The 15,301-nt window shown below is 37.9% G+C and overlaps 1 protein-coding gene across 1 annotated transcript in view; it reads right to left on the reverse strand.

The window, feature by feature from the left end:
- Positions 1-15,301, reverse strand: part of XPO4 (exportin 4) — a 124,218-nt gene that overhangs the window by 11,653 nt on the left and 97,264 nt on the right. The window contains exons 13-18 of the mRNA XM_055317417.1: positions 14,590-14,767; positions 9,697-9,856; positions 9,075-9,244; positions 4,814-4,988; positions 1,478-1,771; positions 19-199 (exon numbers count right to left, since the gene is read on the reverse strand). Coding sequence (XP_055173392.1) covers positions 19-199; positions 1,478-1,771; positions 4,814-4,988; positions 9,075-9,244; positions 9,697-9,856; positions 14,590-14,767 — 1,158 coding nt within the window. The remainder of the gene's footprint in view (positions 1-18; positions 200-1,477; positions 1,772-4,813; positions 4,989-9,074; positions 9,245-9,696; positions 9,857-14,589; positions 14,768-15,301) is intronic.

Consider the following 15,301-nt stretch of genomic DNA (forward strand, 5'->3'; position numbering starts at 1 on the left):
CATCACACTACATCTTACCTGTATCACTGAAATCTATGAATTCTTTTGAGAGAAGGTTAGTAAGAAGTTCCATAATGAGAAGCAGGTCTTGGTATTGCTCTTCCTCTGCTGTAACATCTATTCTTTGCCGCCCTAAATTATTCTTAGAATATACTTGCAGCAAAGTAAGGCAGGCTTCATATAGGTTCATTGCTTTGGACTGTAAAAGAACGTGCATAAATTACACTACTAAATAGAACTTAGTTGGGAAAAAATATAAACCCTAAAATAGAAATTTAAAATTATAATCTATAATCTAATAAGTTTACTCTGAGTCCCAACAGGTCAAATACTTGTTTTAAGCTACTATAAAACATTAAAGAAAAATGAAAAACCATATATTAAAGATTGCAGTTACATTTTAAAAATTAGCAGTTTCCTTTTTTTTAAAATATATTTTTTAAAATTTTTATTTATTTATGATAGTCACACAGATAGAGAGAGAAGCAGAGACACAGGCAGAGGGAGAAGCAGGCTCCATGTAGGAGCCCGACGTGGGACTCGATCCCGGGTCTCCAGGATCATGCCCTGGGCTGCAGGCGGTACTAAACCACTGCGCCACCGAGGCTGCCCAAAAATTAGCAGTTTCCTAACAAAATTTGACAAACACTTTTTGTTCATTTGGTAATTAATACACACTAGAGAGATAAGATTTTGGCAACAGAAATGTTTTACTTCTGCTGTTTATTAACTTCTTGTATAACATTTATTGTTTCAAAATTTAACACTGTTTAATTTGCAAAAATAAAAGCACAGAGTACCAAACAGTCGTCTTAAACATCAGAATAAATGGCAATAGCTCGCCTTCTCAGTTATGCATCTGTGATTACATTTGTAATATTTAAAAAATAAAACCTTACTTTTGAGCAGGTACCTCTGATCTAACAAAAAATTACAAATCAGGAACCAATATGAAATGGTTCAAAACAAGATTTAAGTTAATCTGTAGGCAATTACAATTATATTTTTTAAAGCAGTTTTAAAAAAGCTAAGTAATTTCTAAATAGGATTAAATATGCACTTTGCATCCTGATTGTAAAAGAATTCAGTGTCTAAATATCCATCTGATTTATAAAGCAAAGATACAAACTGCCATTTAAAATTTTAAGCCTTATAGTTTCAAGAGACAGAAGTTGATTACATTTTTCTACCATCTGTCTTATCAAACATTCCTCATTTGGATGAATTTGAATAACATTATATCTCAAAAAATTACTGATTACTAACAGTATTAGGCCAAGAATTTATATTCCTTCAATAAGCCTTCCTCTGAATTCTGAGTTCTTCTGAAAAGTTCTGAAGTCTTTTTGGAAACTCTTCTGGAGGCACAAAAGTATTATTTCAGATAATAATCATTAAATTTAAAGTAAAGTATCTGTTATTTTGTTGTACTTTAAGGAGTTCTAATCCTAAAGGGATAAAATTAGAAAATGCTTACCTCTCCAAGATAGCATATCTGTTTATGTGCAACTTCAACAAAAACTTCTATTATGAGATTGACAGTTTCTGGGGTATTTTTGTAAACTTCCATCAATCCAATACAATTGGTAAGGAAGTCCATCAAAAAATTAAAAAGAATTGCTACATTGTCAATCTGGGTAGCCTCAGCAATGCCACACAGGGCCTCCAGTGTGGCAGTGATTTCCTGTTTGACTTCCTCTTGCTGACACATCTGCTGGAAGTTTTCTTGATTTATCACTCTTAAGAATCGCTGCTGAAGTGGCTGAAGAACCTATCAAAGTAAAGCATAAATTTTCTAAAAATTCAATTCACATGCTTCATTTATTTCAACTTTATTTCCTTGACTTGAATAAATATTCCACTTTCTAAAGCATTTCTAATTACTGGAGGCAGAAAGCACTGAAAACAATATCTGAACCACATGTTACAGTCTCCATTTTAAAGATTTATTTGAGAGAGAGAGAGAGAGAGAGAGAGAATGGGCATGTGCACTTACAAGTGCATGGTGGGGGAGAGGGAGAGTGAATTTTAAGCAGGCTCCACACCTAGCATGAAGTCTGATGAGGGGCTTGATCACACCATCCTGAGATCATGACCTGAGCAAAACTAAGGGCTGGAAGCTCAACTGACTGAGCACTCAGACGCCCCTATATTCCCCATTCTGAGGGTCATTGTAACTTCTGGTCTACATAAAGAAATAACACATAGTTCACTAGTCATTAGGGAAATGGATATCAAAACCACATGCCTTTTAAAATGGCTAGCATCAAAAGGACAAGAGATACATGCTGGCAAGAATGTGGAGAAAAGGGGATCCCAGTGCACTACTGGTGGGGATTGTAAAGTGGTGCAGCCATTATGGAAAACAGTATAGAGGACCATGGAAAAATTAAAAGCAGAATTATCATATGACCCAGTAATTTCACTTCTGGCAATATATCCAAAGGAAACAAAAACATTAATTTGGGAGAACATCTGTACCCCACATTCATGGCAGCATTATTTACAATGGCCAAGACATGGAAACAACCTGAGTGTCCATCAATGGATGAATGGATAAAGAAGTTGTGGTACATAAGCAATGGAATATATAGCCAAAAAAATGAGAAAATCCTATCATTGCAACCACATGGATGAACCTTGAGGGTATATGTTAAGTAACTTAGACAAAGAAAGACAAATACCATATGATCTTATATGAGGAATTTTAATAAAATGAAATAAGAAAACAAAAAATCCCAACTCAGAAAAAGATTTGTGGGCAGCCCCGGTGGCGCAGAGGTTTAGCGCCGCCTGCAGCCCAGGGCGTGATCCTGGAAACCTGGGATACAGTCCCACATCAGGCTCCCTGCATGGAGCCTGCTTCTCCTTCTGCCTCTGTCTGTCTGTCTCTCTGTGTCTCTATGAATGAATGAATGAATGAATGAATGAATGAATAAATAAATAAATCTTTAAAAAGAAAGATTAAAAAAAGAAAGAAAGAAAAAGATTTGTAGCAACTAAGATGGAAAATAGGGGTGAGAGGGGAAATTTGAGTAAGGTAGTTGAAAGGTACAAACTTCCAGTTGTAAGATAAGTAAGTACTAGAAGTGTGATGTACAACATGAAGACCAAAGTTAACAATGCTCTATGATATACAGGAAAGCAAACGATTAAAAGAATAGATCCTCAGAGTTCTCATCACAAGAAAAACTTTTTCTTTTTATTGTATGAGATGACTAAACTTCTTGTAATAATCACTTCACAACATGTGTAAGTTAAACCACTTATTGAAGTAATTTAGGTTCCAAAAACCATGAATCAGAGAACATGACTTAGTCAATGCCATTCACAGAATTCTGTCACTATCATCCTCTTCCCAATTCACTAACTGCCCAAAAACCCCAAAGATGGAATTTAAGTCTCCAAAGGGCCAGAGAGTAAATATAGACTTTACAGAACATGTCATCTCTGGCCCAACTACCCAATTACAATTGCACTGTAGTACAGATGCAGCCAGAGATAAAATGTAAACAACTGGATAGGACTGTTTCAATAAAACTTTATTTATAAAGAGACAGCAGGCTAGATTTGGTCTATGGGCTCCAATATGCCAACCTCTGTTCTTCAGGTTCAAGCTCAAAATACAGCTCCTGACTATCTCTTTTTCTAACTCCTCTTAGCATAGAACATAACTTCAAATAATCAGTCCTGTCCTGAGTGAATATGCATATTCATGAAGATATCCTAATTCTATTTAAAGCTATACATATGACAATATAATTATTTAAACCTGGCCTGAAGTCACAGATGAATACCTAATTCTGTTACTCTGTTCCCTTCTCAGACATTAAGAGCATTCTGGTCAGAAGAACTATAGGCCATTCACTTACATACAATAACTCTTGGTTCCTGATTTAAAGCTAACTTATGTAAGGCAATGGGTCCACAGTGGTATTGAATTATGTCCCCCTCAAATTAATATGTTGAAGTCCAAGTCCGTACTACCTGAGAATGTGACCTTATTTGGAAACAGGATTGTTGCAGATATAATTAAATTAAGAAGAGGTCATTAGATGGGACACCTGGGTGGCTCAGCGGTTTGGCGCCTGCCTTCGGCCCAGGGTGTGATCCTGGAGACCTGGGATGGAGTCCCGCATCAGGCTCCCTGGGTGGAGCCTGCTTCTCCCTCTGCCTATGTCTCTGCCTCTGTCTCTCATGAATAAATAAATAAAATCTTAAAAAAAAAGAAAAGGTCATTAGGATGGGCCTCTAATTCAGTATGACTGGTAGGTATCTTTACAGACATGCACACATGGAGAATATTATGTAAAGATAAAGACAGATTATGATGATGCTTCTGCAACCTAAGGAGTGCCAAAGACTGCCAGCAAACCACTAGAAATTTGGGGGAGAGGCTTGGAACAACTTCTCCCTCACAGCCTTCAAATGGAACCAACCCTACCAACACCTTGATCCTGGACTTCTAGTCTACAGAACTCTTAAGACAATAATTTTGTGTTGTTTATGTCACTAAGTTTGTGGTATTTTGTTACAGCAGTCCTAGCAAACTAATACAGTGGTTAATCTGCATCTCTGTATTCAAGACAAGGGGATATTTCACTGATTCCTTAGGCTCTCATTTGAGTTGTGGGCAAAAATGTGCCAACTACAGAATAACTGATAATATTTGTAAAATAATTCAACCTACTCATTATAAGGGAAAAAGCATCGGAAAGGTATGACTAAAATGTTTATGTCTCCAAAGAGTATTTTATAACAACACACAGGATAAGACATAAGAGGGTGCAATCAAAATAAAGGGAACTGTTACCTCTGTCCAATACTGCTGCTTGGTTTCTGTGTCCATATGTGCAAAACCTCCTAAGACAAGAGCCTTCATCAGTGTCCTCTGCACAGGACTTGACAAGAAATTCAGAGGTGGGCTTCGGCTTGCAAACTGCTTAGCTAAGTTCCACCAGTTTTCACACTGAATAACTAAGTTTGCCCTACAGAGAGAAATAACAAAACATAAGATGTGTTACTTACATTGTATGTATACTAAGTAAAAAAAAAAAAAAAGGGAAGGTAAATGAATTTAATTTTTGAAGTACAATATAGTCAACTTGGTATAGGATTTGGAGTCATACAAGTTCGTGCTCAAATTCCATCAGCTGTTGGACAATGTAAAATTTATTTACTGTCTCTTATTTCGTTTCCAGATTTGTAAAAAAGGGGTAACAACAGTAAAAACAGACCTAACTCTCATGGTTAAGATTGATATTATGATTAAATAAAATATCATACATAAAATGCTTGGAATAATACCTAGTAAGTTATTAGAACTCAATAAATAATAGCCAATGCCAGGAGTAGTAACAATCACATTCCTGTATAGTGAGAAAAATGAGTAACATTTTCAGAGTTTGCTGTAGAAAATACTAAAAGCTCTTAACTTACAAAATAATTAAATTATCAGTTCTCATCTTAAAAATGGAATAGAGAGAGGGGGGAGGGGCAAGATGGCGGAAGAGCAGGGTCCCCAAATCACCTGTCCCCACCAAATTACCTAGATAACCTTCAAACAATCCTGAAAATTTACGAATTCGGCCTCAGATGTAAAGAGAGACCAGCTGGAACGCTACAGTGAGAAGAGTCCGCGCTTCTATCAAGGTAGGAAGACGGGGAAAAAGAAATAAAGGAACAAAAGGCCTCCGAGGGGGAGGGGCCCGCGAGGAGCCGGGCTGAGGCCGGGGCGAGTGTCCCCAGGACAGGAGAGCCCCGTCCCGGAGGAGCAGGAGCTGCACCAACCTTCCCGGGGGAAAGGGGCTCGCAGAGGGTTGGAGCAGGACCCAGGAGGGCGGGGATGCCCTCGGGCTCCCGGGGACACTAACAGGCACCTGCGAGCGCAGGGGAGTGCTCCGAGCTCCCTAAGGGCTGCAGCGCGCACCGCGGGACCCGGAGCAGCTCGGAGGGGCTCGGGCGGCGGCTCCGCGGAGGGAGCTGCGGGGCGGGAGCGCGAGTCCAACAGCGCAGGCCCCGGAGCACAGGGCGCCGGGACACAGCCCAGGATCCGGCCTCCCCCGGGACAGGCAGAGGCCGGGAGGGCCCAGGACAGCGAGGACGCTCCTGCCCCGAGCTGAGCAGATCAGCGGCCCCGCCCCGGAGCCTCCAGGCCCTGCGGACGGAGAACCGAGAGCCCCGAGCCCCGTAGTTCCTGCGGAGGCTGAATCCAGGCTTCCAGAGCTGCCATAGCAACTGCGGCTGTTCCTCCTGGGGCCCCACGGGGTAAACAACCCCCGCTGAGCCCTGCAGCAGGCAGGGGCAGAGCAGCTCCCCCAAGTGCTAACACCTGAAAATCAGCACAGCAGGCCCCTCCCCCAGAAGACCAGCTGGACGGACCAGTGATACTCCCCCGTGTTCCAATACAACTTGTTTTTGGCCACTCTGCACTGAGCAAAATGACTAGAAGGAAAACCTCACCTCAAAAGAAAGAATCAGAAACAGCCCTCTCTCCCACAGAGTTACAAAATCTGGATTACACTTCAATGTCAGAAAGCCAATTCAGAAGCACTATTCTACAGCTACTGGTGGCTCTGGAAAAAAGCATTAAGGCCTCACGAGACTTCATGACTGCAGAATTTAGATCCAATCAGGCAGAAATTAAAAATCAATTGAATGAGATGCAATCCAAACTAGAAGTCCTAACGACGAGGGTTAACGAGGTGGAAGAACGAGTGAGTGACATAGAAGACAAGTTAATGGCAAAGAGGGAAACTGAGGAAAAAAGAGACAATCAATTAAGGGACCACGAAGACAGATTAAGGCAAATAAATGACAGCCTAAGGAAGAAAAACCTACGTTTAATTGGGGTTCCCGAGGGCGCCGAAAGGGCCAGAGGGCCAGAATATGTATTTGAACAAATCCTAGCTGAAAACTTTCCCAATCTGGGAAGGGAAACAGGCATTCAGATCCAGGAAATAGAGAGATCCCCCCCTAAAATCAATAAAAACCGTTCAACACCTCGACATTTAATAGTGAAGCTTGCAAATTCCAAAGATAAAGAGAAGATCCTTAAAGCAGCAAGAGACAAGAAGTCCCTGACTTTCATGGGGAGGAATATTAGGGTAACAGCAGACCTCTCCACAGAGACGTGGCAGGCCAGAAAGGGCTGGCAGGATATATTCAGGGTCCTAAATGAGAAGAACATGCAACCAAGAATACTTTATCCAGCAAGGCTCTCATTCAAAATGGAAGGAGAGATAAAGAACTTCCAAGATAGGCAGGAACTGAAAGAATATGTGACCTCCAAACCAGCTCTGCAAGAAATTTTAAGGGGGACTCTTAAAACTCCCCTTTAAGAAGAAGTTCAGTGGAACAATCCACAAAAACAAGGACTAAATAGATATCATGATGACACTAAACTCATATCTGTCAATAGTAACTCTGAACGTGAATGGGCTTAATGACCCCATCAAAAGGCGCAGGGTTTCAGACTGGATAAAAAAGCAGGACCCATCTATTTGCTGTCTACAAGAGACTCATTTTAGACAGAGGGACACCTACCACCTGAAAATAAAAGGTTGGAGAACCATTTACCATTCAAATGGTTCTCAAAATATACCCTAAAAACTATAGAACACTTCTGAAAGAAATTGAGGAAGACACAAAGAGATGGAAAAATATTCCATGCTCATGGATTGGCAGAATTAATATTGTGAAAATGTCAATATTACCCAGGGCAATTTACACGTATAATGCAACCCCTATCAAAATACCATGGACTTACTTCAGAGACTTAGAACAAATTATTTTAAGATTTGTGTGGAATCAGAAAAGACCCCAAACAGCCAGGGGAATTTTAAAAAAGAAAACCATATCTGGGGGCATCACAATGCCAGATTTCAGGTTGTACTACAAAGCTGTGTTCATCAAGACAGTGTGGTACTGGCACAAAAACAGACATATAGATCAATGGAACAGAACAGAGAACCCAGAAGTGGACCCTGAACTTTATGGTCAACTAATATACGATAAAGGAGGAAAGACGATCCACTGGAAGAAAGACACTCTCTTCAATAAATGGTGCTGGGAAAATTGGACATCCACATGCAGAAGAATGAAACTGGACCACTCTCTTGCACCATACACAAAGATAAACTCAAAATAGATGAAAGATCTAAATGTGAGACAAGATTCCATCAAAATCCCAGAGGAGAACTCAGGCAACACCCTTTTTGAACTTGGCCACAGTAACCGGAGAAGGACAGTGTATGTTCTCATTCATTTGGGGAATATGAATAATAGTGAAAGAGAATATAAGGGAAGGGAGAAGAAATGTGTGAGAAATATCAGAAAGGGAGACAGAACATAAAGACTTCTAACTCTGGGAAATGAACTAGGGGTGGTGGAGGGGGAGGAGGGCGGGGGGTGGGGGTGAATGGGTGACGGGCACTGAGGGGTACACTTGACGGGATGAGCACTGGGTGTTATTCTGTATGTTGGTAAATTGAACACCAATAAAAATTAATTTATAAAAAAAAAATGGAATAGAGAAAAAAAAGGAATAATAGGATACCTGGGAAAACTAAAAGATTATTCTGTATTAAAGTGTTTTTAAAACTATAAATTACTAGGGATCCCTGGGTGGCTCAGCGGTTTAGTGCCTGCCTTTGGCCCAGGGCGTGATCCTGGAGTCCCAGGATTGAGTCCCGCATCAGGCTCCCGGCATAGAGCCTGCTTCTCCCTCCTCCTGTGTCTCTCTCTCTGCCTCTCTCTCTCTCTCTCTCTCTCTCTCTCATAAATAAATAAATCTTAAAAAAAAACTATAAACTACTGAATTAAACATGTATGTTTCTTTTAAGATTCTTTAATGCCAAATCCTCAAATAGTCAACACAATCCTCAATTGTAATGAGGGAAAGCTGTATTTGCATTTATAGCAATAATATGATTATTATTTTTTTTAAGTACACTGCTCCAAAATGCAGGGACTATCTGGACCGTAGAACCACGTAACTGCCACTTGAAAGACTACACACACACACACACACACACACACACACACACACAGCCTGCTTCCTATAATCAGCTTACCTTTCTCTTCTTTCCACCAAAGTGACAAGGAGCTGCACAGTGTCATTTGCAAGGTCCTGCTCACTACTCCACACTGAGAGGTTACTGATGACCTTTTGTAAGAGGTAGCCAATAATCCACTGAGAACCTTCTGTATCTGCTCCAAATGCTGTACTGAATGGCAGACTTATCTTAAGAGAGAAAATCAAGTTTTTAAGGTCAGAAAGACCAGCTTCAAAAGAAATCTACATAAAAATCACTAAAATCAGCATCTAAATAAGTACTACTTATTTCACATCATTTTATAAACGTATTCATTTCTGTTAATGTCCAAAAAGGACATCCTCAATCCACTTACATCTTCCAATGCAATTTTTCTGTCAACTTTACAGTCATATTAACATACTTAATGGTATTTATACCAAATACAAAGAACATAAATTAATTCATTCCCAATAATTTATAAATTAATGTGATCTAAAAAAAAAATCTAATGTGATTGCATGCCAGTTCTCCTTAAAGTGGAAGATGTCCAGCTCTTAGTTCCATTTTGATGAGAAAATCACCAAGAAAAATGTTTAAAATGTTCTCATTTCCAAAAGTGTCATCATAAATCCAAACAAAGTCAGTTTTACATTCTGACCTGATCATATAGTTTCTCATCCACCAGGAGATAAGTCTTTGCCCAGCGTTTTAGAAACCAAACAATATCTTTGCCCATTTGAGGGCTTAGTAGATGAGTGAGATCTGCTCTTATTGCTCGAGATTCAACTTCTGAAACTCTTAGAACAGCAGATAACAACCTGTAGGTATAAAAAAGTCATTTATTTATTTATTGACTGTTTAATCCCATTTTTTCTTAAAAGTCCTTTTTCTGTTTTTCAACTCTCTGAATTTGGGCCAGACTATACTTGAAATTTTCATCAACACAGTGGTAGACAAATGTCCCATTTTACTCCTGACCTTTGAGGAAGTAGGAAACAAGAAAAAGTCACACATACAACCTTCTGCGGATATTGTATTGCATTTCCAAGTATCAGCATTACCATCTACAGATGTTTTTCACAATCAAAATGAAGAAAGACACAAAATTAAAAGTTCAGAGTAAATGTTATGTTATTCAGCACTTTGTCACTACTCAAAACTCCCATGGTTAGCAGTTTTCATACATTTGTCATTTTATGGTAGAAGATTTGGAAATTGATTTATCCATAATGCCCTGAATATTGAATCTTATCCATAAATCTGAAAGTCCTATATACTTCCTAACAAACTTGATTCTTAATGGTATTTTAAAATAAAAACTTGCTGAAAAAATTATCTATGTAAGTGTATACTGTCCTCTCCTACACTACTTTTTTTTTTTTTTTAGAAGATTTTGTTTATTTATTCATGAGAGACACAGAGAGAGGCAGAGAGAGACACAGGGAGAAGCAAGCTCCATCCAAGGAACCTGATGTGGGACTTGGTCTCGGGACTCTGGGATCACACTCTGAGCCAGAGGCCAGATGCTCAACTACTGAGTCACCCAGGCATCCCAATGATTCATTGGGCTCTGTGGTGTTGATAACAGAGCATGATATGCAGTTAAGTTAAAAAGTCTTTGTTCTGGGGGTGGGAGTAGGAGAGAACATAATCAGAAGTGATATAGATTTAACTTGACTTTAGCTAAAAGGCAGAGGAAGAAAAGATGTAATTGAAAGAATTCATTTTAACACCATTTTATGGACATCCATGCCAGAACAGGGATTCTAATCATCTGGAGTTTGGCTTCTGCTACTTTTCCTTATTGCTATCAGGATGACTGAAATTATCTCCTTGTAACAAAATCTTATCTTTCAGCTCTTTATCCAACTGGATGTCTTGAAAGTACTATTATTTAGCACTCTGTCTTTTTGAAATAATTTCTTCCCTTGTATCAAACAGGTGGTTTTTAAGTTTCTATCCCCAGAACATCTTTTTTCCCTATATATTACACACTCCCTATATCACCAGTGCTCAAATTTTCAAGAATTATTTTAGAGTAGATGTGAACAAAAAATGACTATGACTTCACAATACAGTTGATATATCAGATTTTTCCCATAAGAATGAATAGTTTTAAATGATAAAACTTGCAGCCTAGTAAAATTTGAATTAAATAGTTTTAATAACTTTCTAAGTTTATGCACAGGAATTTAATTATCAGTGTTCTGATACCCACCATCATCCATTTGAAAAATAAACAAGTTTTTCTTTAACAGCTGGAAACTTTACATTGTTTTTCTCCTTAAAAAATTTTTTTATTTCAACTTCATTCCCCCACAGATTATACTACATTTTAATATTCATTTATTGATAACACCATATAATTCTCTGAAACAAGTATGTCTAGTTATTGAAACATAATTATACAAATTCCCAGTGATCAGAAGACTGTTTTTTTTTTTAAATTTTTTAAATTTTTATTTATTTATGATAGTCACAGAGAGAGAGAGAGAGAGAGGCAGAGACACAGGCAGAGGGAGAAGCAGGCTCCATGCACCAGGAGCCCGACGTGGGATTCGATCCCGGGTCTCCAGGATCGCGCCCTGGGCCAAAGGCAGGCACCAAACCGCTGCGCCACCCAGGGATCCCCCAGAAGACTGTTTTAAAACATCTTTTGGATTATTTATCATTGTAATACTTATTAGTACACAATTAAGCAAAATACAATGCAAATTTAAATAAATTATTAAACATAAAATTTTATGCATTTGTCAATGAAATTAATGTAGCAAGATTTCCAAATTAGCTCATGTATCTGTGAAAAAATATTACTTATTGCAAGAACGAGACAGTTGAGGATAATTTGATTGGATTCCGTTTTTGTTTAAATAGAAATACTGAGAAAACATAAATGGAAAAGCATTTTTAAGATAACAGGGTTCCTCAAATTTTGAACTTCTTCCAAGTTCTATGCTAAAAATCAGAGATCTACCACCAAAAATTATTTTTAATAATCTGTTAAATGACAACTTGATTTCTTCAATGTCATTTAATGCAAAGAGGTGAAAAACCTCCTGACTTATAAAATTACTGGTTATCCATTACTCAGTCATTCACTCCCAACGCCATACTATCTGAAACTGTCACTTTATTTGGCACCCTGTACATTTTTACATACTTGCCTATCCATTACAGGAAGGTTCAGAATGAGTGAGAAATTTTGCTTTTCTTTTATAAAGTGGAAGCAAGGTAAAGAAGAGTAGCACAGGCATTTTACAGGCAGATAAAGCTTCGGCCCCCTTAGCTCTTAGATCTTCACCACCCCACCCCAGCAGTGGGCAAAATCCCATGGGGTTACCTCTGAAAAAAACATCCACCTCTTTCTGTCCTTACTTACTGATGAAAATGCTTCCTAACCTGCCTCGTCATCCTTTAAATCCATCTTCCACGGTGTAATTCTACTACCATAGTTTGATCAGTGCACCTCCCTACTTCCAATCTTTTCTACCATTTACATGTGAGCAACACCAAACTTCCCTTGCTTTAAACGACACTCTCACTTCCAGACCTCTGCCTATGCTATTGTCACGGCCTGGAATACTCTTCACCTTCTGCTGTATGTTGCAAACTCCTTATTCATCCCCCTCAACTGTCAGTTTAAATGCTATCTTTTCCAAAAGCACCTCCTGATCCTTCCCCTGCCAACAGGATAGGTAAACCTAGGTGTTCCTCTATCACTCTTAACAGACTTCTATTATATTCTCAGATCCTGGCACACAGGGGAACTGAAAAAACAACTGATAAAGACATAAATTTTTTTTCGTTACAGTGTAGTTGACATACAATGTTACATTCAAAATATTTTTAAATTGTTGATAATTCCAATTTCTAATCCTATTTTAATTTTTTTTAAGATTTTATTTATTTATTCATGAGAGACACAGAGAGAGAGAGAGGCAGAGACACAGGCAGAGGGAGAAGCAGGCTCCATGCAGGGAGTCTGATGTGGGACTCGACCCCTGGTCTCCAGGATCAGGTCCTGGGCTGAACTGCGCTAAACTGCTGAGCCACCCAGGCTGCCCCTATTTTAATTTCTTAAGTATGCTCTCTAAGCATACTTTATATTTCAGATAGCACTCACAGTCTCCCATACTTTCATGTTAATTCTTTAGATTTTAAAAAAAGGTAATTTTTGTTTTCCAACCCACACCTCAACCCTCCATTCCTCATGGTACTGCCCAGGCAAGAAATGTGACAAAGGAATATAGTACAACAGCATCCTGAAATGAACTGCCTTTGAAATTAATATTTACCATGAATCAAGCCAAAGCAAATGCAATGATTTCTACAAGCACCTAACCTAATGCCTCTAGTAACCCCCAAAAGAAAACTTTTTCAACAGAGCACTGATATTTTATTTCAAACGAGAATAAAACAGTAAAGAAAATAAATTCTCAAACATTTTCTTTATATTAGCTTCACAGTTCATTTTTTTAAAAAAATCTTATTTTCTACTGCACGGGTATAAATGATATCCATGTATTTTTGCATTAAAATTAAAAATGGTAGGGGAGCATAGCACCCTTCTTGAGTTACGGATTTGCAACTGACTGAGGAGGGCACTTGATAGGATGAGCACTGGGTGTTAACTACATGTTGGCAAATTGAATTTAAATTAAAAAAAAAAAAAGTAAAAACAAAAGGTAGTGTACCGACTGTAGATTAGTTTAATTAAATATCTGATGGATGAAATATAATGAGAAGTAAAGCACTGGCCCACTACTGTGGGCTCGGTTCCAGACTGCCACAATAAAGCATATACCATAATTAAAAAAAAAATGCTTTTCATTACTGATATCTCTGCCTGAAACCTAAATTTAAAGATACTGGAAATGTAAAGTGCTATTTTCAAATCCACTTTTAGGAGGATATTTGGTCTAAGGTTTCAAATCCCTCTTTAATTTCACCATTAAGAATTAATGAAAATTTTGCCACCATTACTATGAAGATTAAAGTGAATTCTCATCTGAGATACGCTACTGTCCTCTAACTTCACCTGACAGGTGCCTCAAGTTTCACATATTCAGGACAAATATTTCTATTTTGTAAGGTCAGAATCATAGTTTTCCTTAAGAAATCCATTGAAATGTAATTTTAGCTTTATGAACAAAAAATACTTAATATTCACCTGAGTTCAAGGAATCTTATATACTTTGTTTCATTCATTTAGGGTGCCTGTACTGCGTCAGCACTGCGTTCCGATGGACAAGTGCTATGTTTGGAGTACTTTAGATCAAACGGCCCTGAAAGTCTCACTGTATTCAGAATTCAGAATAATTTTACATTTGTTTTCCTCAGTACAGGATATAACTGTCAGTTCCCACCAGAGTGGCATTACTTAGACATACTGAGTACTCGCCATCCTTGTTTATTTCAAGGCTTCTCCAAGTTTTATTTTCTTTCATGTATCAGATTTACAACGTGCCTAACACTCGAGTCATCTACCCATCAACTCAGAATTTATAAAACAGTATAAATTACAAGAGCACAGCTATAGAGTTCATATTACCTAATCACAGAATCTGTTCTGTTGTACCCTGGGATGGAAGAAGCCTTTTCTCCTGGAGATCCCAAAATTTGAAGTGTTGTATTAATGTCAACTTCAGATGAATGCTTAATGGAATATTCCATTATTTCTGGAGGTATTAGCGGAGTCTCTCCCTGAGTATCATCAGCTAAGAGGTAGCCTTCAGTTTAAAAAAAATTAAAAATGAACACTTAACAAATCTATATTTATCAAATTGCACTATAAATGTTTTCAGTTTTATCTGACTTATATATATCATATTAAGTTGATGTAAAAGTAAATTATAAATGTTAATGATAATCTCACATTTGATGAGAAGAAACTTTCTATTTCTCAGATAATTAACTCAAATACAAAGGACAAAGGATAAATGTTTTATTCACCAATTTTATAATTCATACTGACATGTAGGCTTTTTAATCTACTACTTTTAGAAATTTTCAGTAATATATTCTGTAAACTTAATAGGAATTCTACTATTATCTCTATCAAAAGTCAATATTTGGGAATGCTTTATCAAAAATTAAGATTTTTTTCTTTATTATTTAAAATACAGAAACACTGATAATATGGTTATAAAAGAAGACCCTAACAGTCAGACTGCCTAGATTTGCATTCTGACTCCAAAAATTAACAGCAGAGTGACCACGGGCTAGTTTATTAAAACTCTCTCTCAGATTCTTCATTATAGGGA

The sequence above is a fragment of the Nyctereutes procyonoides genome, unplaced genomic scaffold, assembly GCF_905146905.1.
Source record: "Nyctereutes procyonoides isolate TBG_1078 unplaced genomic scaffold, NYPRO_anot_genome, whole genome shotgun sequence".
In the NCBI taxonomy this organism is placed as follows: domain Eukaryota; kingdom Metazoa; phylum Chordata; class Mammalia; order Carnivora; family Canidae; genus Nyctereutes; species Nyctereutes procyonoides.